General features: G+C 48.2%; 2 protein-coding genes across 2 annotated transcripts in view; one reads left to right on the top strand and one right to left on the bottom strand.

The window, feature by feature from the left end:
* LOC131263684 (uncharacterized) overlaps window positions 1–20,668 on the top strand; it is a 40,943-nt gene extending 20,275 nt beyond the window's left edge. Inside the window, exons 5-9 of the mRNA XM_058265926.1 lie at window positions 16,597–18,459; window positions 18,527–19,379; window positions 19,460–19,622; window positions 19,693–19,897; window positions 19,983–20,668. Of these exons, the coding sequence (XP_058121909.1) occupies window positions 16,597–18,459; window positions 18,527–19,379; window positions 19,460–19,622; window positions 19,693–19,897; window positions 19,983–20,179 (3,281 nt within the window). The 3' untranslated portion in view covers window positions 20,180–20,668. The remainder of the gene's footprint in view (window positions 1–16,596; window positions 18,460–18,526; window positions 19,380–19,459; window positions 19,623–19,692; window positions 19,898–19,982) is intronic.
* A 78-nt stretch (window positions 20,669–20,746) lies between these two features.
* On the bottom strand, window positions 20,747–22,009 carry LOC131265338 (leucine-rich repeat protein SHOC-2-like). Its single transcript, XM_058267597.1, has one exon. It carries the CDS (start codon window positions 22,007–22,009, stop codon window positions 20,747–20,749), a length of 1,263 nt encoding a protein of 420 aa, XP_058123580.1.
* Window positions 22,010–25,251: the final 3,242 nt, after the last annotated feature.

Here is a 25,251-nt window from a genome sequence, read left to right as displayed (position 1 = left end):
TGGAACCAAACCAGTGGTGGATTTCTTATTTCTCATTTTACTGCCTTGTGTGCGGTCCCGAAACGCTTAATCGCAAGCACCGTATGTCATGATGCAGGGTGTCGCAGGCTGTAATTAGGTCTGACGAGTGTCCGGCCTATTTAACAGCCTAAGACTTCCGTTGGATCTCCTGCAACGAGTTCGTCCGGATTCGTGAAACGCTCGATCGTTGCCAACCTTTTTGTTTTGTCGAACCATGGTGCACCATTTTTCGGAGCAGCCAACATGGCCGGAAGTTGTGTCATGTCGTTCGTTTAAATGGTGGTAAAGCTCGGGAATGAAGCTGCTCGAAGAGAGTGAGTTGTATTTCCTGCTTTGGAGCTTCTATCCCCCAAAATACGCGGCCTTCGTATACCACGTAAGCGAAGATTAATCAAGCGAAAGTAAAAACCTACTGGATTAAATGCTGCGTCGTCTAAATAACTGTCTAAATAACCGCGCTCTCGCCTCATCTTTTTAATTAAATCGAACCTCCGACTACCCACGATCCCACCCAAGAGCATCTAGAGATGCTGGTAATTGCGTTTGGAGATCGTCGACCGCGAAAGTTGGTGACCTACGTCTGGGGTGGGTTTTGTAGAATGCGCTGAAGACTTGCGGCGAACGATTTTCGTATCCTGTCCGTGAACAGCAATGGAGTATGGAGAAGGAGCTGCACAAACCGGGCGCTTCAAGGCAAGCCGCAACAGCTATACGAAAAACTTGTTCTGCAGCACATTGCGGACACGCAAAGCGATCACAAATACTTGCTTGCATTGTGTACGGTACGGAAAAAAGCTAATAAAACAGTATTACGTATTGCTGGTGTCCCTCGTATGAGATCAGCAATATACCGTGCAAGAGTGTTCTTCTACAAAGTGATCGTCCGATTCGATGAACGCATCAAACAACGCGATAGAAAGGTCATAAGTCAACGTATATTTCAACAGCTTGGTCTCTTATCATGTTGTACGGAATCAGTAATGGTAATTGGTGAGATTTTGAGCATTTCTTGCGTTTGAAATGAATTCCAAGAAAAGTTGTTGTTTTAGAACCGGAAATTCCCTCTTGATTAAGCTTCATGGGATTCAATTGAAAATATTGGTCAGCGATGCAAATAACTTCCAACGCGATTAATCATACGTTGCGAGTAAAGCCAGTCAGCGTAGGCTCGATCGATGGACGAAAGTGCATGCTACGGGGCGACTTCTGAGCAATCCTCTGTCCTCGCCGAGGGATGGTGTGCTGTGACTGCTCCCAGTGGGCGGAATACTCAGGAATTACGCTTCACTGGAGTGGAATGATAGACCTCTCCCTTCGATCGAGCGACTCTGGTTGACCCTTGGCCCTGCGTCATCCTCAACGAAGGCCTCCTCGTTCACGATTGCTTTACTTTCCCAAAGTCGGATCGAGGCAAATTGAAGATGAAAACCAGTCTTTGTTACATCATCCAATGGAAGTTGGATCCCTTGTCCCAATTGCGGCTTTCTTGGAGCTGTTTGTGTGGCATGATAATTTACACAGTGATAACAAAGTGTTTGGTGCCAACAGAGACGCCATCGAGGTTGGCTAATATTCCGCAAACCGGCAACGAAGGCCAGGCCGTGCCATGAATGGTGGAACACGAGTTCTGAAAAGCAACTGCGGCTAGTTATGAGTCATCTCGGCATTTGGATCAAGTTTCCTTTAACAGATGATCCCCCAAAACCGGTTCAGGTTCAGTGTGTCGGTTCCAATTTGACTACAGTTTCGGTGTTTGAACACCTTTATATTTCGCTGGCACACACTCCTTGGTCTCAGTGTTACGTGTCGGACGAAGTTTAACTTGCCCCGGGACTGGTTTTTAGCGGACTATAGTGAAACAAGGAAACAAGCGTTATTGACGCACTTGAACGTTCTCTGATAGCTCCAGTTCTTTGCTGTCGTAGTAGTCGCTCCTGGGCGTAAAACATTATCTTTAGGTTTCGAGACTTCCAAACTGCTCTTCGGGCTTAATCCAGCTCACGACGGGAGCAACTCTTTTCTGCGTCATTCCGTTGGATCGTACGATCGCACGGTAGGCAAACGAAGATGCCAAAAAGAGTTCGGAGCTTTTGTGGGCCCCACCATCTGGCAACATCGGCAAACGGGCTGTAATAATGCGGCCTCATCATCGCACGCCATGCTAATGGTCGGCTGAAGCGTTCAAGGCTATTCTCAATCGACCGGAGCCTGCCGTGAGCGCCGGAAGGCCGTTAGGACGCACCTCGGGGGTTGGCATTTGATTCTATTTTAATTGACGGCTAACATCTATCGCGACCGTGGACCAACATCGTCGTAGATCCGTATCCGTTCGATCACAATGGATAATCCAAATTTGTACCCCCGGGTGACAGCGCGAAGAAGATGATTATGAGCCCTGATGTTGATGGTGATGACGATTGTCCCTCCGTGTGGTGGAATTATAAAACGATAAATCCTCCAAACCGAGCCTCCTACGGTTGAAATTTCCCACCCCGAAAAGCGCTGATGGGAAAAAAGGAAGTAGTCTAATCATCCGTGGTTGGATCCGCAAACTTCCTTTGCTCTCAACGTTACAATGGTCTATTCTAATAGAATTCAGAGTCATTTGAAGCAAGGACGTTGTCACACAAGCGTGTTGTAGTTAGGGGGTTTCCTTCTCTAACTCGAACAACGAACAAACCAGCGTAAGCTTTAGAAAAAATGTGTTCATAATGGAAACAATTCAAAATTGTGCCTAAACAAGCTCCATGAAATCTAGTCCACAAGCAAGCGATCAGCAATATGATTTTAATTCTTGCAATGATTGTTTAATCTTTGAAACATCAATCGAATCATAATCCAATTTTCTTTTTTTTTCCCCTCTTTATCGTTCGCCTTCACTGAGCTGATCTTCAAAGTGAATTTTCCGAGCTACGTCATTCGCTGCCAATTCGATCGAACCGTTTCTCATCGGTTTATCAATAATTGCTCAATTGGGACCACGCGAATGAAATGAAAAAAAGAGCTGATCGAAACTGGATTCGTCTTCGCGATGATGAAAAGGATTTCCTTTTGAAATTTCGATCCATTTTCGTGTGTCAAAAATTACAAACAACTGCTGCGCAAACAATCCATTTATTCCCATTTTCGTCCGTTTGTAAAGCGTGATAATCGATGAAAAGCACCTCTTCGAAGATTATTGCACGAAATGCAGTTTTTCCGCTGCACTTTGGCTCCATTGTTGTTTCGCTGTGGCTAATATTTTGATTTTGGTTTTCCCGAACCATCATGTAACGGAAAATTGGCCACTTTGCTTGGAGCGAAGGAAAAATGCTCGCACCAATCAACCTCGTGGCTCACTGCGAAAAGGGTGATCAACATAATGTGACGCGTTTTTGCTTTCTTTCTGCTTCTGTTGTTGTTTCTTTGGTTCGTGTCGTTGGTAGACCTTTTCTTAAAAAAAGGCATGGATGAGTACTCGGTGTCAGTGCTTGTTACAGCCTTTTACCATGTTTTCCCCAAAGGCTGTCCGCCGTTTTTCGTTGTTGTTAGATCTAGATTCCTCGCGAACCTAATGCTGCTGGCTTGGCGTTATGCAATAACTACCAAGTGGATCGTTAGTGAAGAAGAATCGGTGTTCGACGCGCGACTTTCGATTGACGAAACCGAGAGCCGTTGCAAATGCATTGCTTGGTGTGTGCGTGAGTTATGAGGCATCCGACACCCAACCAAGCGGCCTTAAACTGGGGTGTGGAGTTCCACCTGCCTCGTAGTGCCAGGGAAAGGGTTTCCGTGGAAAGTTTCACCCACCCGAGCGTTTCAACGTTCGAATGCACTTAGGTGCGCTCAGGTGCACCGACGTGTAGGTGTGTAGGTTAGGTAACAATGCACGCGATTACACCGTGGTTATGGTATTATCTGTGAGACTTGGTTCTAATCTGCTAGACACCCGCCGGCTCCACACTTCAACCCGACAAACACACATAACCAAACGATATAAATTTATTCCAGCACACCAGTGAGTTTGTGTTGAAGTAGCCGCCTCTAGTATGCATCCATCCACCACCACCTCATCCTCCTCCTCCTCTTCAGTGCAGGCTTGAGATCGCTGGTACTGTATGCAAAATCAGCCTGACCTTGGCGGCTCCCCATAATCGCCCCATACGCCCACTTAAGCGCTCCACTCACGCACAATTCCCGTCCGAACGGTCATCTAACTGTCATCAGCGTTTTGTGCCATTGTGAAATCGGTTTTGTTCACTATCTCTATCTTGTCTGTGTCTGCGCTCCCAATCGGCCACGAATGCGTGTGACACTAGCGTTAGAATTGGTGTACGTCAATGGGTCCGCGGAATTATAGTTGTGTTGACTCCAAACCACCGGATGTACTTAGGCTTAGGGAAAGCGATTAGCTGTGGTTCAGTAAATCGTCACGGATAGTTGGCAACAGCAATCATATGAGGAAACACTATTTGTGTTGGTTTGTGGTCCATAAATGTAGCTCATATTTTCAACCCTGTTATAAAAACTACCATTCCCAGATAATGCCACAATCTGATTTGAAATAATATAATCTACAACCCGTTGCTTTCCAAAGAGCAAATATTTGAAAACAAACAAATCACTTAATATTTTGGGTAAGAATATTTAGAATCTGAGAAACGCTTTCGGCACTTTCTCTAAAACTATTTCCATCCAGTAACCAGGGTGGTTTTGCTTTTGTTATACTTTCAAATGCTCCACTTTGCCGGCAAGTTGGCGTCACACTTTTACGGTGACCATTCAATGTTAAGTAGACACATCTCGGCCATTAATCCGGCGCGCTAGTTGGGTCCATTCTCTTCGCTCCAGAATGCAACCGAGCCGCGTGACGCTTGTATCTTGATCACGGGCTCGGGAGTCGAGTTGCACACGGCGCCACATTTAACCTCCTCCATAAAACATGCATGGACCACTGTGAGGCTGCACTGTTTGCTTGAACCCCGGGGCTCCGGATATAATCTTCGTTGGGTGGAAACAAGAAAAAAGTAAAGAAGTTAATTAAGAAATTCCCTCCAACAAAACCCACGGTAGGAAGCGGGGCCGTTTTCGTAAAACATAATCTCCTACAAAACCAACAATCCAACGGAGTTGCGCAGTGCTTTAATCGAAAATTCAAATCCCCAAAAAGGCCTCCCTCTCTCTGTTGTCTCAAACGGTTTGCCTTCGTGCCTCCATACCCCGTTTATGGGGCGTTTGTCGACGCGCGAAAATGAGCAAGAGGTTCAAACAAAGATTCACTTTTGTGAGTTTTTGCTTCTCTGCGCCGGAGGCTTCACCACCTGACCTTCGCCAGCCGGTGTCAAAATAGAAAATGTTTTCGTAACTGATGAATTCAATGCAAAACCATGCTGGCTCGTTGAGGCTGAAGCTGGTTTGGCGTTGATTGTGTGAATGATGCCTCGCCGGAGCGAAGAACTACTTTTCCCAAATGTAAGTGTAAACGCCTCATCACGTCGTTCAAAGCCAAAACAAAGACGGAAGCACCAAAGTGCGGCCGTCAATTATTGATCGCGACCTCCGGTGGAATTTAATTTCGTTTTTACACTTTCCCACCACCACCACTAACAGTCCGTTGTTTCGGAAGCGGTTGACAAAATATATAAGTTGTGCCTCTTTGGGTGCTACGAAAACCCAGTGGCCAGTGGAAAACCCCCTGTGCTCGAGCCGAAACGGAGCGCTTCAATCGCTCCGATCATTATGTGATCTCGCGGTGGCCCCGTAATAATCGAATGATTGCCTTTAAATTGAAGCCGCGTTTTTGTTTCCGCCGGTGTAGTAGCGCAAATGGCCTTTTCCGCGGTGGCTCGGAAAAGCGACGCACCGCAAAGGTGTAACGAACCGCTGCTCGCGCCGGTGTTATGCAAGGCGGCCCAACGATTAGCAATGGCCGTCGCGGGGAAAAACGGATACGATTCGGAACTATAATTTCCCTTTCATAAACTCGCGAAGAAGTCGCTGCAGTTCATCAAAGCTATTTAGGGAGGTTTTTAAAGGTGTGTGTGTTTTCTTTTCGTGGTCTAAACCAATTTGACTATCTGAAGAGAGCACGAAACAAATAACATATGATTAAAAAAAAATCATCCAATTGTTGTTGATTGATGAATTTGAAACCGCTTCCAATGGAACTCGCGTGGTTTGCTCTAAGCGAGTTTTCTCCGCTATTTCGGGCAGCTTAGTGAGCAATCGGCAACGGAAAAGGTAGTACCGATCAAATTGAATCAATAAAATCGTTATGTATGCATTTGGACGAGCATATGACGGACCAAACCGCAAACAAACTGCAACCTTAATTGAGGGCCGGTGAAAGTATTTATGACTCAGCGCGTCCATAAAATCATTCGGCCGCAAAGGAAACACAAGCCAATACCTTTGGAGATGTGCGATGGATGATGGAAACAGTGTGTCTACTACGCTGCACTCCTCAAAACCCTAAAGAATTAAAAAGCAATCACTTTCGCCGCGTACTACGATTGAAAAGCGATGACTGTGGATGAACCCGTTTCGACACCTTAAATCCACCCCATTTTGACAGGTTTAAAATTTGTACCAAGCCAAACATGGCCACGCGTGTGGAATTGTTGGTGGAATCGATTTTTGCAACCATTAGTAACCGGGCCCATGGTCGTTCCCAAGCGCCGACTTTCGCCGACTTGCCAAATTGATGATCGCGCAAGCGGAAGACATGAGCCGTTCCCACGAGACGGACGGAAAGCGAGGCCGGGGTGAGGTTCAAAGTTCACTGTTTTCTGCTTTTGCCGGATACCGTACAGGATTGGAGCGAAGGGGCAGATTGAGATGGTAAAGGTTACCGGCGGAAATTGATGGACCGGATCAATTTCAAACTCACCCCCGCAACGTAATGGCAAAGTCGATGGACTCCTTTCATCACCCTTTTCATCGATGGTCAATCAAGCGAGGCTTTGTTTTGGTGAAGATTTCTCCATTTTGTTCTTATTTACATTAAGTTTCACTGTCAACAAGTTTACGCATTCCAATGAGTTCCATTCCGTTCTGTTTTGTACTACTAGAAAACATCTAAAGATGTCCTAAATAAGTAAATCTTTTAGCTAGTTTCCAATCCAAACCCAACAATTCAGTTCTAGTGCTGTGAAAAGCTTCCACGCTTCTTGGACTTACTTGTATAATAGTGTCACAACAATGAGCGGCCTGCGATGGCGCTGCCAATCGGCCGAAGTGAACACGGACACGGCGCTAGGATGGTGTTAGGTGGTGTGAACCCGAACCTTCCGCCGCCTCCACCGGTTTGCAACGGAACAGTGCCAAGAAAACGACGCCCGCGTGCCGTCGGCGAAGTTTCCGTGTCCTCCACCTCCAGTGTCTACCTGTACGATCGCAATGATCCTCCGCGAGCGGAAGAACCTCCGCCGAACGCGGACGAACCGGAGCGCCTCCAGCGAACCGGACCAAGGGTTTCGTTCTCCTCGGATCATGTGTATGAAAACTTTGCCACCGGGCGCCCGCGAAAACCGGCCCCCACGGCGTCCCTCCTTACGACGGTTCGGGTGCGCCATCCAGACCCTCGGGCGGGAGTGACGGAAAGCTCCGAACCGCCTTGCATTCCACCGAAACCTCCGAATGTACCTCCGAGGAGGAAACACGCGGCAAAGGGACCGTCGCTTCCTGTGATAGACATCGATCGCAAACCCGAACAGACTGAAGGCGGCCACGGACCCTTACAGGACGGCAAGGAGAAGTGGAAGGTGGTCGCGAACAACCCGCTGCCGGACGCCGACAGGGATCGATTCGAAGTGCAATCGATTTCCACCTTTCTTGGTGAGTGGTATTAATGACAAATGATATCAACAGAGCTTTATCATCAACTCGTCACGGTTCGTCCGCGAATGGTGACCTTTGCGAATGTTTCCGTAATCATTGGAATAACGTTGCTGATAACAGCATCTCGAAGTGATCGGTCGACGAGATGTCAGAGTAGGAATAGAAGCTATTCGACACACAAACTTCCTCGTGAACACTGGTTGGTCTTCGCGAGTTTGTGAAGTGATCAGTTTGTTAGCTGTGTTTAGCTTGAAGTTGTTAGCAATGTCGAAGTTAGTGCTTCTTACGCCCATGGTGACACTTCTGATGTTCATCATACCTAGTGTTTTCCCCTACAATTGTGTGAAACCTGTGAAAGATTTCTGCGTGGTTGAAAATGTAACCAAGCCCTTAGAAGGAGCAGAGTTTCCGATTGGAGAGAAAGCCTTGTGGATCATCAATAGCACCATTCCCACGTTCAATCGCGAGCTGTTCGAGAGGCTAAAGACGGTGGAAAATCTTAGGATACACCAACTCCAAATAGAACACCTCGCTCTCGAGGGGTGCGAATCATTGCATATCCTGTTTGCACCCGACAACGTTATTACAAGCGTTGAGGCTTCCGAAGGGCTCCCACTCAAACAGCTGCATCTCTATCAGAATCGTCTGACCGACGTCAGCGGACTGCGAGTACTCACCGCAATAGAGCAGCTTTATCTGCACGACAATCTACTCGAAACGCTTCGCCTCGACGACTTTGCGGCACTCGGGCGGTTGAAAATCCTAACACTCCAACGGAACCGCTTGCGCACGATCACCACGCATCCCAACAGCGCCACCCGGACACTGTCTCTGCCACGCCTGGAGCAACTTTTCCTGCAGTTCAACCAGCTCCCGGTGCTCGATACCACCCTTTGGCGGATGGAGCGAATGCGCGTACTCGACCTCAGCCACAATCGGCTCGGCTACCTGCTAACCTTTCTCGAGGAACTGCCGGCCCTACGGACGGTGGAACTGCATCACAACCCCTGGAACTGTGGCTGGCTGTTCGGGATGCTGGAGCGGCTAGAATCGCGCGAGATGGACTCGTTCACCACCGAGGACGAAGCAGACTGTCAGCCTGGATTGCTGCTGGAGAATTAACTATGTTGCAGTGAAAACGCTACCACGCCGGATCCAGTGCTGCTGCTCGTAAGCCGTACCGGGATTGTAGACGAGCTGCAGCATCAGGTTCGTGGGGCCAAGAAGCAAATAGACGCACTGGAAGAGACACAACGCAAGCACGCACATCAGTTCCGGGAGATGGCCAAAAGGTTCGAGAAGTTAGAGGCACTTTGCGCACGCCCACCGACGCAAGATAGTCAAGAGGAAGAAACGTCCACTAACTCGGAGTGATTAGAGACATGTTAATAAACGATATAGCTGTAGAGTAATGATACTCGTCGTTTAGATAATTTTATTCGCTTGAATAATGAAAAGTTTTTGGTGCACTAGTTTTAGAGTTTCCTTCAGATATCATTCGACCCTGTTTGTTTTCACTCCCACTTTAGCTCGTTGAAACCCGTTTCAACTAGATCGGACAGAGAAGTTAAGTCGTTAGTCTTTTCTTCAACGAGGTTATATGCCACTGCAACGTCGCGCTCGATGTGTTTGACCCGTTCGCTAAGCTGTCGATAATCGCTCGCCTGCTCCAACAGTGATTTGTCGATCGAAGCAATCTGTTTGTCGAGCTGCAGAATTTTTCTATCGTACGCAATAATCTCGGACACGTACTCACGAATGCTGTTGTGCAGCGGTACGATGTTCTTCTCGATTCGAGCAATGCTGTCCGTCAGCGACTCCTGGACGACGGCATTGAACGTCGGTTTTGGTTGCGTCGCCCGCTGGTAGATATCTTCGATTAGCTGACGAACTTCGGTCACGGAGCGATCGATTCGGGTGGTTAGATCTTCCATGCGCGCTGTTTCGATGTCCAGCGCCGAACGTAACCGGCGTAAACCCGCTTCGATCGCTTCCTGGCCACTCGCTGGCTCGGAAAGGTTCGCTCGAAAGCTGTGAGTACGTTCAACGATCGAGTTCATGTCTGCTGCCTCCGCTTTGTCGTAGCCGAACTTCACCAAATCGTAACGGCGCTGTAGTTCGTATAGCTGCTCCCAGCGATCCCCGAACAGATCCAGCGAGAAATCTTTTGAGGCCGGCTCGTAACAGCACATCCCTCTGAGGGTCATGAGTTTTTCCCGCTCGCACCTTCCGCTCGCTTCAGCATCGGTGACCGAGATCTTATTCTCCACGAGGTGCAGCTGCATTGCACTAAGCCACTCGCAATTCCAATCATTCCCGGCATATCGGACTTCCTTTAAGGCACGGAAATGACCGAGATTTGGCACGTCCATTTGGTACAGATCGTTTCCGGATAGATCCAGTGTTTCGAGTGATTCCATCTGCCACCCGGTGACGTGCAACTCCAGCAATCGATTGCTGGCTAACGAGAGATGCATCAGTTTCACCAGCTGTACACTCGATAGACTTTCCGCCCCGGTCGTCACCTGAATCAGCCGGTTCCTGGCGATCGAAAGCGTTTGCAGTTGGCCGAGATTAGCGAAGCTGTTCATAGACACGCTCTCCAGTAGATTATCGTCGAGTAGCAGCACCTTGAGATGCTTGAGACGCCTTCCGAACGATGGCACACGCTTGAGAGCGTTGTTTTGAAGGTGCAGCGTTAGAAGCTGGCAGTGATCAACATCTGTCAAACCCCCCAACAAATCGGCCCCAGCAAAGGTAACCGTGGTGATACTATTGTTTTGGGCGGAAAGATGCTTCCAGGTAGGCCATACTACCAACTCTCGGATGCCCATGCCATCCACGGTAACGTCCGTTACAGCGGATAGTTTTCGTGCTAATGTAAGCGAAAAGTTTGTAACATTTCCTTTGATAAGCTTGACTGGACCGTTCGCAATATCGTCAGGAAAAGAGGCATTACTGATATCCCCTGGAGATAGTAGCGTAACACCTTCAAGAACACATGTGCCTTTTACTTCCTTTACATCAGGTTGTTCGCAGTTGTAACTAACACCGACCGCACTTCCAACCAGAAGTCCCAATAGGGGTAGCAATATCCTGTTGTGGAAGAGAAAAGACACTGAAACGAATCCTCCTCGAAACCAAACCGAGTGAACTGTGCTTACCGAAAGCCAATCATCTTCCTAGCGAAAGTACGTAACTACTGGCGCGTTCCGTATTCGAATGAAAACTAACTCATCTCCCGCAGCGAAGAAACTGATGTACCTTCAAAATGATCGAAATCAGATAAGACTACATTGTTTGTAACGACTGCGAGCGATAACCCTACCGCAAATAAACAAACATGAACTCTGGGGATACTGGGTCTATGATCACCACAGTGAGGGATCTTTATTAAACCAACTTGTTTAGCTCACTCGCTATGTAATCTTTCAGCATTTTTAGCTTCGTGTTCACCTCTTTTACTTTCTCCTCACCGCGCTTAACCATCGTACGAAACTCGTGGCGGTTCAATGCCGCCAACGATTGCAGATAGGGTTGATTAGTTAGCGCGTTCGTCACCTTACGATCGCTCTCTTCGAGCTTAGCTGTCAGAGCATTCAGATCGGCTTTAATATTGTCCAATTCCTTCTTGGGGCAGATGCATTCTTTATCAGATGATTCACAGGGCTCTTTCTCCAGCTTCTCTACTGCTTTACCGTCTGTAATGGTAGGATCGGTACTTGGAGTCGATTCACCACCATCGTTATCAGGTAAAGGAGCAGGCGTACCAGGAGCAGGATCGCTGCCAGATGATGTTGCTGTACCTTTAACATTCTCCTCCTTACAACCAGTTCGAGACTTTTCTGTCAAACTTGCGAACTGCGGTGTACTTTTTTTTTCGTCGATTTTCTTTTTGAATTCCTCTATAGCACTTGCAAAATAAAGTTTTTGGAGGTTGATATTCTTCTCCAGCGTCGAATTAGCTTCTATGTAACGTTTTTCTAGCTCCGAGTACTTTTTCAACTCATCCAGAAGCGTATGCTCTGACTGGTTGGCCTCGACCGTACAACATATGCTTGTGTTACGAACACCATCGCAATTGCGATCGCCGTCTCGAACCGTAACAGCACTCGACTCCAACGACTCCAGCATGTGTTCTAACGCAAAACATTCCCAATTATTTCCGGCGAGCGTCACCTCGTTCAGTGTGGGTAACTGTTTGAAACCACGAACGTAGGTGATATTGTTGGAGGCAAGCTCGAGCGTCTCCAGTGATTCCATGTTCCACTGCTGCACGTTCAGTCCCGTCAGCGAGTTGTTCGCCAGCCCAAAGAAGCTAAGCTTTGGCAGAGCAATCATCCCGTCCGTGATCTTATTGAGCCGGTTGTTGTTCAACCGAAGTTCCTCCAGGTTCGTCATCTCAGTGAAATCGGCCATGTCTAACGTTGTCAGGGCGTTACGCTCCAGATGGAGTTGCTTCAGCGCAACAAAATGCTTGATTACCCCCATTGCCTGGCTGTCGAGTTTATTGTTGTTCAGTTTCAAAATTTCGATACGGAATTCTCCGTCATCGGCGACGTTCGCATGCAATGTTCGGATGTTATTATTTTCTGCAGACACTTCCCGGAACGACTTCGCAACGCACAGTTCACCCAGGCCGGTCGGGCCGATAGTGATCTTCTCGAACGATCGAAGAGTTTCACATTGCTTGTTCATTAAGGCAACAATGTTGCCTCCTTTGATGTTTAGCTGGGTTTTATCTTTCGAATCGTGCAGTTGAAATGTTTGTGAAGAATCCTCGAACTTCATCACTGGGATGACACATACCGATCCGATCTTAGAAACACATTTATACACTAGTTGAGGATCGGGGGCGGTCTGCGCAAATCTAGCCAGGTACGCCAACGAACTGGAAGAGTAAGCATATAACCACTTTTATCCAGGGTACCCTCGAACAAAAAGACTAATAACTCCTGTTACACTTACCCTAATACAAAGTAGTGCACAAACATGGCTAACGGAGCACGGACACTAAGCTTCAAGGCTGATGGAAATAGACTGATGATGAATTGAAACATACTATACTGATCATCCCTGTAAACTGTTTACTTCTCAAAGAGTAACATTCTATCACATAGATGAATCAGGAAAAGCAGGACCACGATAAGATCCTCTACTCCATTGACAAAACACGTCTTGTTGTTGAGCAGATTTGACCTCGCGGTTATCGCAACTGATCGGCGTGCTGATACGAGCTCTTTGCGATACTTTGTTGCAGTTTTATTGGGTCATGTCGAGAGGGAGATCGTTCGATGGGAGGAAATCCTTTATTCAGTGTTCAGGTTCAGTTCTTGAAGGAACGTTGTGGTTACAACACGGTTCATCACAATGGTTAGCCAGCTGAGTCTGTAAGTAGCTTGATAAAGTTATTGTTAGTGTTCCAAGACATTTAATTTGTCTCTAAACTCATGTTTCCATCTGTAGCTTTCGCTGTGCAGCACTTTTGATACAAATCTCTAGTATTGCCTTTGCCGGGAAAACCTACCGATGTTCGTCGTTGCATGAGATGTGCAGATTGGCGCAGGTCACGCTAGAAACAGATAGCGACATTGAGTACGCAAGTTTCGATGATCTTCACAATCGGCTGGTAATTGAGTCCGGTCGGATTCCGAACTTTTCGGAAACGCTGGCCAGCAAGCTATCCGATGTGACCGATCTCAGACTGGATGGACTCGGCATCGTGAAACTGTACATTCGAGCGGATTATAAATATCTGTTTGCCACCAAAAATGAGATCGATGAGCTGCAGCTGGACGAAGCAGGTGATGAGCCGTACAGTTTGCAATTCCTAAAGCTATCGCACAACAAGCTGACAGCGTTGCCTTCGCTCGAGCGGTTTGTGGAGCTGTACTTGCTGGAGCTGGACCACAATCTGTTGACCACTCTGGACATGAGTGCGTTCAGCAAACTGTCCGTATTGGGAATGTTGTCGCTTGCCCACAACCGCCTGCACACGGTGACTTCTCAGGTGCAGCTCAAACGTTTGGTGACGCTTTCGTTCGCCGGGAATCAGCTGACCACGCTCGATATGCACGCCTGGGAGATGGATGCGCTGGAAACGTTCAGCGTTGCCTCGAACAACCTCAATCGGATCGAGGGCAATCTTACGCAGTTCGCTGCGTTGAAATCGTTGGCTGTGGCTGGAAATCGACTGTACTGTGACTGGCTGATAGCGGAGCCGGTGTTCGCTAGCCTCAAACCGTCGCTTCAGATTGATTCAGACAAGGCGGACCGCTGTGAGGAAGAAAACATGATTCGCTATATGGACCACTGCTGTACCCATCGTGGTAAGGACAGTGTCAGCCTTCTCGACGTGTACCAGGACAAGTGGGACCAGCTGCAGCGACTTACGCAGTTAATCGGTACGCTGAACGCGTCGATCGCCAATGGATCGACCACCGTTAAGCCTCTGCTAGAAAGCCAACACGAAGCACTGTCCACACGACTGGATGAACTTCTCAAAAAGCAGGAAGAGCACTCGAAGGACCTTGAGAAACTGGAAGAGAGCCTCGGCATACATCGAGACGGCTTGGACACGCTCGAAACGGACTTGTCCTCCCGCATGGGAGATCTTCGCACCGAGCTCGATGCCAAGTGGAACGAAACCCTCTCGGCAATCGAGGCGGACGGTACAAGTAGCAACGGATCCTCGCTCTTCTCCAACTGGACCCAGGTTACGGCGCAACATGAAACTGCCCTGAGCAAACTTCGCGAGGAGCTGGAAAATATGAGGAGCAAGCTCAACTTCTACACGGGAAAAGGTTACGATCAGCGTATCAAACTTAAGGACCAATCCGATCGTATTGGAGGTTTAGAGAAGGAACTGTCCACTGGCCGGGATCTATTCCAGGAGCTCAAAAATAAGTACGATAAGCTGGAGAATACAGTGAGTGCAACGTACGAGTACTATAGAAAAACATGCAGTCAAATATCGGGAGAACTTGCTGAAGACTTCTAAGCATCCATTATAAAACGCTCGAGGATTAAAAAAAGGAAACACAATAAAGTAATAGTACGGTTTCAATTACAGTTTTTATATATTCGTACGAAAAAGTTTGTAGCCTAATTAGTTTTTGGCCAAGTGTGCCTTCAGTTGTTGATCGAAAGAAGCCTTCTCCTGTTCCACAAGGTCTAATATCTTGTCCGCATCGATTGCTTGACCGACAAGCTTATTCTTCATATCGACCATGAAGTGTAGCAACCGTTTCTGTTCCTTATCAGCTTCCAGGAATTTTTCCGCCAACTTCTCATGCTCAGCCACCTTCTCGGTCATCTCTTCCATAGCCTCGCGGAGGTGCAACACATGCTCCAAAGTAACCACCTGTGGTTCGCCGCTTTGAACCAGTTCAGTCAGCTTGTCTATCTGCTCGCGAACGTGTTTGGCAAATTCGGTGACCTTTTCCGCACCATATTTGAGGTACTCGTCATGTAGCTTGTCGATGCGCATAGTCATCTCCCGTGCATTTTCGACTTCTGGATCGAACAGTTGCTTCGTTCCCGCATCTTCGGCCACGTTGAACTGACAGCAAATGCCGGCCACTTTCTCGAACGTACAGCTCTGCTGATTTTCGCCTGCCGGATCGCGAACTATCTGCACACCCTGCCCGGGTTTTGTGACATTCTGCAAGGCATGTACAAGCCATGCGCAGCTCCAACGGTTTCTGGCCAGTGCAAGTTTTTCCAGGCTGTAGAACCGATCAAAACCATCCAGTTCTGATAGCTGCACTAGTTGGTTATCGTTCAGCAAAAGATCCTTCAGGGACGGTAACTGCCAGCGCATCATCTGGATCTCCTGAAGTTGGTTAAAGGCGAGGGACAGAGTCTCCAGATTGGGTAAAACGAACTCCCCACTACCCGTAGGTGTCACCACCTTCGTCAGGTTGTTCCGGGCTACCGAGAGTACGCGGAGATTCTCCATTCCTTCGAACATCCCCATAGGCAGCTCTCTGATGAAGTTATCGTCGAGATTGAGTTCTTCTAGCTTCGTGAAAGCTGCCAACTGGGAGACGTTTTTGAACTGGTTTCGGCTCAAGTCAAGAACCTTTAGTGCGAACGAACTTTCACCAGATGGCAACACGATCGTCGACAGTCGGTTGTTACGCAGCCGGACTTCCTCGAAGTTGGGCAACAAGTAGACACTTTCCATACCGAGTCCATCCAAATGCACCGTGCGTAACTGCGACCCGGTCGGAGCGATCATCGCTTGCGTGAGGTTCTTCAGCGTTCCTTCTTTTATGCTTAGCTTAGTTCGACGGCTTAGATCAGGAAGCGTGATGTCCATCCCTGCCGGTAGCTTCGCTATATGGCATACCGTGGCCTTCGGTTTCTCACACGATAGGTTAACCGTAGCCCCGATGGTCACTCCACACAGACACAATCTGCAAATCGAGAGAAAATATTGTTCAATTAGGAAAAATTATGTTAATATTTTTAATCTCTACTTACATGGCGAGTGATAGCAGGTTGATCATGGTGATCATAGTGAGAACTCTTTCTATACAACCTCCGTCTTTGATCGTTGTTACAATGGTACTGATAAGTGCACTGATCGCTGCTCAACACATGCCACTATTGCCGTTTTACGGTGTTATGAAAGATTGGCATCAATCGGGTCACTACAATGTAGTCGCGGTTTCTCTTACCTCTTATCAGTAGATGCAATCCTTATCAATAGACATCTAATCGTAACATTTTCTATTTTTCATTTTTTTTCAGACGATTCCGACCATCACTATGAGTCACTGTACTCGATCGGAGCGAATGACTGTTACCGGAATGGAAGTGAACGATCGCGGGCTTCCTCTACAGTGGAACAGCAACATCTGCAGCAGGAGCAGCAACAGGCACCATTTTCCGGCGGAAGTTTCCACGAGCACCGGTCCGACCTCGCGGTCACCCCTGACGATGAGTTCGATTCGTTCGACAGCGACGACACGGAGGAGGACGAGGAGGACGAGCAGCGATGTCGGCACCGCACGGACAGTGGGGTCTACATCCGGAACGCAAAGCTGCCCGATCCACCACCGTCCAGCAGCCAGGTTTACGTGCTGGTGCAGAAGATCAAGAACCTCGGAACGCTCTCCAAGTCGGAGATAGCGAAAGGCTTCCACAAGTTGTCGAAAAAGAAGTCTCCCAAAGCGAGCGGTGCTGGTGGTGGTGGTGATGGGGGTCGCGGTGCTGTGACGTACGAAAACTCCCCCACCGTGTTACCGCCGAAACCGTCCTCAAAGACATCGTCGAAGTCCTCAGGGCGCGCCTTTAAACTGCCGATCCCTTTAGGTGGAGCGGGTGGTGTTCCGAAGCCGCCACCCGAGGACTACGAAAATGCGCCGTTTGGGAAAGGTGGGCCCTCACCACTGCCGCCGGTCTCGCCCTTGCCTTTGCAGCAGTCCTCACCCTTGGTGGGACCTCCGCCGTCGCCTCCAGCCGGTAGCATCACGCTCATCTCTAGTCCCTCGACCTCGGAGCAGGCCCTTGCCGTCAGTCTACCGCGGAGCACCAGCGAATCGAGCAACGTCAGTGGCAACCGGCCGCTCGGAGAACCCCTCGCCGAGGCCACCCGCAAAAAGTCCAAGAGCTCCAAGTCTCTGCGTTCGAAGCTGCGCAAAAGTCTCGTGTCGGACACGGCCACCCACACCATGGGCAGCTCGTTCCATGGGTCGCGCAGCACCTTCTACGTGTCCACGTCGGCGGTGGACGTAGATTCGGGTATTTTCAACGGCACGGATCCATCGTGTCAGGTGTCCACGGAACCGCCGCCAAGCAACGATGCGTTAAAGCTCGGCGACGTCCGTCGGAAATCGATCGCACTCGGCACGACCGCGGGAAGCAATCGGCCGTCGATTCCTCCACCACCTCCCCCGGCCGAGGCTGGCCTCGTCAGCCGGAAGGGAACGGGATCCAGCAAGTCTAACGGTTCCACCACCCGCAAACTAGGCGCCACCTCTTGGTACGCGGAGTGCGCCGTGTTCAAGCAACCACACTCGTTTGGCACCGACAGTGACCAATCGTCGCTGGCCAAGGGTGCCGGTGGCAGTAGTCCCCGTTCCCCGCTGCCACCGAAGGACATCGGTAGTGTGCAGGGAGGGGTAGGCGGGAATGGTACGACGGCAGCGACCGGCGCGTCTTCGTGGTACGCCGACATTTACCAAACCAGTGGCGCGTCGGTGGCGAGTTCGAGCGAGAGTTCGGGCGTATCGACGGGTGGAGAGGGTGGTCCGGGGGATGACCACTCGCACAGTATGTTCGTCAACGAACCGCTCTACCAGATCTATAACGCGGCCAAGCTGGAGTCGATCACGCGCGATATCGACGCGGAGATTAGTGGCCAAACCATGGAGGAACTGTACGATGATGGGTACGAGAAGATTTCCGAGCGCAACCGACGCCGGGCGGAGGAGCAGCACGATGGTGGTTCGAGCTGTGGTGGATCCGATGGAGACGACCGGAGCGAAACCTCGTCGTTGCATCTGCGCAAACCCTCCCGACCGACGGCGTTGGAGTTGATTGAGCCGCACGTCGGCAAGCTCCGTACGCTCTGGTGCGAGGTACCGGAAGTACGGAACTCGGAAATATTAGGTAACATACTCTTCGAGACAGTCTCTTAGCACGGAACTAAAGTTCTTTATTTTTTATTTAATTTTAGCCACCTTAACACCGACCGAGAAGCGGTTGCAAGAGGCCAAGTTTGAGATTCTCACCTCGGAGGCGTCGTACCTGAAGTCGCTCAACCTGCTGCGGACACACTTTGTCAACCATCCGGCCTTCCGCGACCAGCGCATCCTCAGTGCCACCGACCGGAAGACACTCTTCTCGTCCATCATCCCGGTGCAGGAGTGCTCCGATCGGCTGCTGTGCGACCTGGAGAACTGCTGGCAGGACAACATCATGCTGCTCGGCCTGAGCCACAGTATCTACAAGCACGCCGAGAAGCACTTCCACGTGTACGTGTCGTACTGCGAGCATCAGGCGAAGATCGACCGCACGCTCAAGACGCTCCGGGCGAACCGGCCCGACTTTGCGCGCACGCTGGCCGAACTCGAGACCGATCCCGTCTGCTGCAGCCTGAGCCTTTCCTCGTTCCTGATGCTTCCGATGCAGCGCATCACCCGTATGCGCCTGCTGCTGGACGCGGTCCTGCAGCGCTGCCATCCGGAGAACGACGACGAGTTCGGTAGCTGGGAGAAAACGTTCGTGCTGATCAACCGCATCCTGACGCAGTGCAACGATGCGGCGCACCGAAGCGAGCAGATGTACGAGATGGAGCGCTTGTCGCGGCAGATCGAGTTTCCGACGCACGTGCGGCCGCTCGCGATCGTACCGTGCGGCATCGGGGCGGCCCCTAGTAGCATGCACCGGAAGCTGGAGAAGCGGGGCGAGCTGATGCACCTGCTGTGGCGCGGAGACGACGCCAAGCTGACCTTCGGCAAGAAGTTTTCCAAGAGCAACTTGTACGCCTTTCTCTTTACCGATCTGCTCGTGTTGACCAAAAAGAAAAGGTACCAAACGCACAGCGTCAACGTCTTTTGTGCGGAAAACGTTTGTACTTACACTTTCTCTCCATTCTTCTTTCCTTCAGCGACGAAAGCTTTCTTGTGACGGACTACTGTCAACGAGCACTGCTGACCGTCAGCTCGGGGGACGTTGTGCCCGGGCTGCCGGCGAAGGAGATGCAAACGATCGGTAAAAATCTCATCATCATGACGCTTCTGGAGAACCACGAGGGAAAGACGGTCGAAATGGTAAGCGCGGGGGAAAATAATGCCAAAGAATTGATGAAACCGTCATTAAACCGTCTTGTTGTTTCCGCAGATTCTCAGCTGCCCATCGGAAACGGAGCGTGAACGCTGGCTAACGGTGACGGAACCGCCCGCGTCGGAGAATCCGGACGAGAAGATCTACGAGCAGTGGAACTGTCCGCAGGTGATCGCCGTCCATCCGTACCAGGCCCTGCAGCCCGATGAGCTCGATCTCGACATTAAGGACGTGGTGAACGTGCATCGCAAAATGGCCGACGGTATGAGAGAGAGAAAGAAAGGGGGTCTTCAATAACACTCCCACCGAAATTCGCTAACCATACGGTGTTTCTTTCCGATTTTCAGGATGGTATGAGGGGGAACGCATCCGGGACGGGGCCGTCGGTTGGTTCCCGAGCAATTACACCAAGGAAATACCGTCGCCACACATCCGCGCGAAGCACATCAAGCAGCGGCACATGCTGCTGACGTACACCTCCAAGTACATCGACACCACCGGCAAAGGCCATCACCACTATCAAAATCACTATGGCAAGAAGTGACCTCCCCTTTTCCTCGTCACACTTTCGTTCTCTTGCCCCCCGTCGTAGTCAGTTTTTATTTCTAAAGCAAATGAATTACTTATCGATTATGCCAGGATGGGGGTGGTGGGTTTCCTCATCCAGTAGGGGATAGAAAATTCTAGTTGATAAGATTCCATCGAAGCTGTGCAGTTGTACAACGACCACTTCCGGTTGTACTTACCCCTAAGAAAGCATTTGTAATTTTTCCACCCTTTTTTGTTGCGTGCCGAAGTGCAAGTGTAAAAATTTATTATTCGCATTAGGATCCGCAGCTCGGCAGGAAGCAAGAAAGCAGCAGGCCAGTCAAGGTGGTAGGCCTTGCAACTGCGTAACTGCGTGTACGGCAACACAACTTTTGTTCAAGTGTAATATTTTGTAGATATTCGTTCCACTTATGCCAAGATTCATTCTATCTATACATATCGGTTTATGATTTAAAGTGAATTAAAATGTTATGAAATTACAGTTACGAAAGTTGCGCTCTATTTTCATGTGCAAACGGTAGGAAAGAAAATTTCGTTTCATTTCGTTTTATTCCAAATCGTTTTAGCGAGGGTTACAATATACACAATCATCCCTTGGCATCCTGATGCAGTCCCGGTTGGTTTTATTTGGCCCCACTTGATCGATCTGCATATTTGGTTCCGCTTGAAGGTGGCTCCGTTGGAGCTCGATCCATTCGCATTCGATGTCCGGACAGAAGCAGTAAAAGTAGCGTAGTTTCGGGCACCGTTGGAACAGCTCGGCCGGAATGTACCGCAGTGGGTTCATATCGACACGGATCAGTTCCAGCGAAGGTATCTGCCAGCGTTCCAGCTCCAGCGCTTCCAGGTGATTCTCGTACAGGAAGAGATCCTTTAAGATCGGCAGCTCCACTAGTGCCGTAGTGTCGTTGTGGTCGCTTGAATCGCTCGGATGAAGGCTGCTGATGGCGTTCTTCTCCAGCATCAACGATTGGAGATTTCGATGCTGCCCCAGCGCGGTGTAGTTCACCATCTCAAGCTGATTATAGCCTAGCGCTAGACATTTTACCCCTCGGGAGGACGAAGCAAACATTGGCCAGCTGGTCAGGTTGTTTCTGGAAAACTGCATCTGGTTCAACGCCTGACAATCACAACCCCGCAGGTCCACCTGCGTTAAACGATTGAATTGAAGGTCCAAGGTGGCCAACTTGGGTAGCTGCACTTCTCCCACCAAGCTTATCAGTCGGTTGCGGCTGAGGACAAGCTCCATGATTGCCGTAAACGGTTCCATAACGCCCAGGTCGAAGTGCTCAAGTGCGTTGGCAGAGAGGTCTAGGAACTTCAACGGTAGCGATTGGTTGGCGTACGCTGGTTCCGGTGTACGAACGACCCACTCGAAGCGATTCATCTCCAGGTTGAGCGAAGTAAGGGATGGCGTAAGGAAGAGCAACGACAAATCGAGTGTGCCATTCATCTGGCAGGACACTAGCTTTAAAATTCTGATGGCGGGCAACTGAGCGAGTGAGTCCTCCAGGCGCTCCAGAACACACCCGCTAATGAGGAGTGCTTGGAGATTTTGTGTCCCGCTGATTTCTCGAAGCCTTGGCGCGTACAAGATGTTCAGATGTCGGAGTGGGCTCTGCCAGTCGATCACCATCCGGCTTTCGTCAGTATAAGCCACATCCGCTGCGTCCGTTATTGTAGCCTTCGGTTGAGGAACATCGATGCGCCGTTCTTCCGGAAACGCTGAAGAGCCGCACGCAACGAGAAGAAGTCCCAGGAAAACCCTCACCGCTACACCTGAGGTCACTTCCGATTCGCCACTACATTGCACACAGGGCCACATTGTTAGTTCCGAAGGTCACACGAACCCGAATGCATCTGAATCCAGTTTCGTCTGATGTGGATTTAAAAAGCCTTCCACCGGGGCGGCTAATGTGAAGATTATTATTTTCACACCTCGAATGTCATTCCAAATGAGTGTTGCGGAAGGCCACAATGTGTGTGTGATGTCATTTCGTGTTTCAAGCGCAACAATAGGTTACGCTTTATTCATTATAAACTAATTCGCCAGACAAAGCAAATGACAAGTGTTTTTGTACACGAAAAAAATGGTTTTTATGGTGACACTGACCACGACCATTAATGGTCAGACACTTTTGTCTACTTTTTTATTTAAAAGATGTACTTGTACCTGTTCATAACGAACTGATAGTGACCAATTACAGCTTTTGTTGAATTTCAAATTACTTCATGCATTTAAATTACAAATGCACTATTTTGCTTTTCCTGTTTAGCTCTCTTTTTCAGGGTTTTACTTGAGAATGTGAAAATACTTCTTCCTCGTCCTTGTTCCGTCGGGCTAGAAGCAAAGAAAGTCAAACAAGCAGACGCCGACGGTGATGGCACACAACACGCGCCACCGGACAAGAGATGAAGAGTGCAAGCGGATCCTTTAGGAAACCCAGGAAGGAGTACCCCAACCCCGGGAAGGGTCCGGGTCTCGTGCGGGAAATGGTTTTACGAGAGCCGCTGCTGCTGATGGGTCGTGATGAAAATCGTGGGAAATCAAATAGAGGCTCGGTTCACACACGAGACCGGCACGCGTGAGCGCAAAAGGAAGCAAAAGAGAAGACGATCAGAATGGCAACAGGGCGTTGGAAAGGGAAACACGACATACACTAAGGACATTGCACCCCTCTGTTCGAGGCCTAAACTCGTGAGGGGTTCTGTTTGTAGCAAAACTCTCATCGTAGGGAGTCCAAACGAAAAACCAAGCGTAAAAAAAGCCCTCCCTTCCTAGAGATGCTAGATGAAAACGGCACCGGGAGGCCCTTTATCGGAACCGGCAAGAGGCAAAACCCTCCACACCCCGGACAAGGGATGGGAGGAGTTTACGGTTTGTGCTCGGTTCGGGACTTTCATTGGACATCCCACAAGGACGACGCAAAGTGCAGGACTACGAGGGTGGCTTGAGGCCGTAACCGAAAGAGAAAGAGGGAGAGAGAAATACGAAAACTCTCGAAAAAAAGGAAATAAAAACAATTGTGTGAAAAGGTTCATGGAACACGGAGCGGGAGCACTTTCCCACGATCGGCTCGCACCTGCAGGACAAACAGGACGAAAAGGACGAATGCGAATCGCAGACGAGGTGCAGATTAACGATGGAAGATTATCTTTGGCAATAAAAATGTGCACTGGTTCTATTTCTAGCAAAGCACCGTTGTGGGAAAGCAAAACGGAATTCATTTAAATGTACGCAATGACGTAATCAAAGACTGAAAGGACCAACAAATAATCCTTCGAATCAAGGGTCATTGAATGGAACCTATTTAACGATGAGTCTTAGCTATCGATTTTTCTAACAAATCGAAGAAAATCACCGTAATCCACCAACAGTAATTTGTAAATAAAAGTGTAGTGGAATTAATTGACTCTTCCGTGTACTAAAGTGATTTCCCTCGCATGCACAACATACATTTTTTATTGAAGCAATAAAAAGATAAATGGTCAGTTATTCTGAAATATTGCTGATTAGAAAACGATGCACAAAAATACAGATAAAATTACTCCTGCATTAGTATTTATTTATGGATAAGTCGATATCCTTGACTATAGGCTCTCCAATGTCTTTTACAAATTTCTTTATTCACACTCTTCATCATGTTGCTCTTCAAAAGCTTAGCTATTTGAGCTAATTGCTGGTGATCGATGGCTAATAAAATGTAAGTTTTGCGCATTATTGGTACCGTAGAAGCACCATACTTGGCGCGGGTCCAAACTTGGCGCACTTTCTAATATTTTCTTCGATATTAGACTATTTCCAAATCATTTCAGCCTAAAATATGCAGTAAAATATTTGTTTATGTTTGTACAATACATCCGCATCAAAACATGTTATTGGTTTTTAGTTATTGAATGTAAATTTAATTAAATGAAAAAATCCATCTCACAAGTGCGCCATTTTTTACCCGCGTTAGCAACGCTGCTAAGGAGTGGGTTCAACTGTTTCCAATAATTTATACGCAAAGGAAAAATTATTAGGGATTTTATTTATCAGAAACTATCAAAAAGTAAGTATTTTCAATGAATCGTGGTTAAATTCGGCGCTTTTTGAGATTTTTATGCTAATTTTGAAGCGAACGATTTTGCGCCAAGTTTGGCTCACAGTGTTCCTAATTATTCACCGTGGAGAATATGGCTGTTTGCGCTGCTAGATATTTTTGAATCATAGAAGGCTTTGATGAATGAGATTATAAAAGTTAGCGATGAGATAGTTTTATTTTCACGAGAGAAGCCAAAATCCCGCTGCAAAAAAAGCTAAATTGTTTTTTAAATTGCTGTTGAAAAGTGTTTCTATTGTTTTAAGTTGACTTTTGAATATAGCTGTTGAATTCAATGAACTACATCCATTTTGTTTTAAGTGCGCCAAATTAGGAACACATCGCGCCAAGTAAGGAACATTGCAAAAACTATGCGCCAAGTTAGGAACATAATGTGCCACACAAAGAGTTTCTGAAACTTGAAGAAATAACAATATAAGAGTTTCTCACTTATTTTTCTTATATTCTATGGTAGTTAGGCTAGCACTGTGCAAAAAATGGTATGATTTGACCGAACATTGATTTTGTTACTAAACTTTTTATGCAGAATTTCCTTAACTGCGCCAAATATGGTACATCTACGGTATCTCGTTTTAAAATATTTCTATAGCTGCACTGCGAAGAAGGAGATGAAATAAATGAGAAAATATTAACACGTTGAATGCCATGGGTATCATTTTTGATAGCCAGCTGTCATTAGTTCTAAAAAGTTTTTGGCCCATACATAATTGAAAATGCAACATAAAAATTATAGTAATATTTAATATCAATTCTTTGGGAAGCTTAGTCTTTGTTTAGCCGTCAAAAACCGTTGGTTTAATAAATGTTATAAACAAATTTTATTAAAAAAGATAGTTCTAAAAAAGTGTGCTAAAAACGCTTAGCAGTCAACGTGTTAAACGAGCAGAAAGGAGTTTAACACACAAATTTAACGGTGTGGTTTATCGGTTGCAGGAATACTTATGTTAAGTTATTATGTCCTCTG

This window comes from Anopheles coustani, chromosome 2 (assembly GCF_943734705.1).
Source record: "Anopheles coustani chromosome 2, idAnoCousDA_361_x.2, whole genome shotgun sequence".
NCBI classification, from domain to species: domain Eukaryota; kingdom Metazoa; phylum Arthropoda; class Insecta; order Diptera; family Culicidae; genus Anopheles; species Anopheles coustani.
Note: the sequence above shows the minus strand (reverse complement) of the source record. Positions and strands in the feature narration are given on the sequence as shown.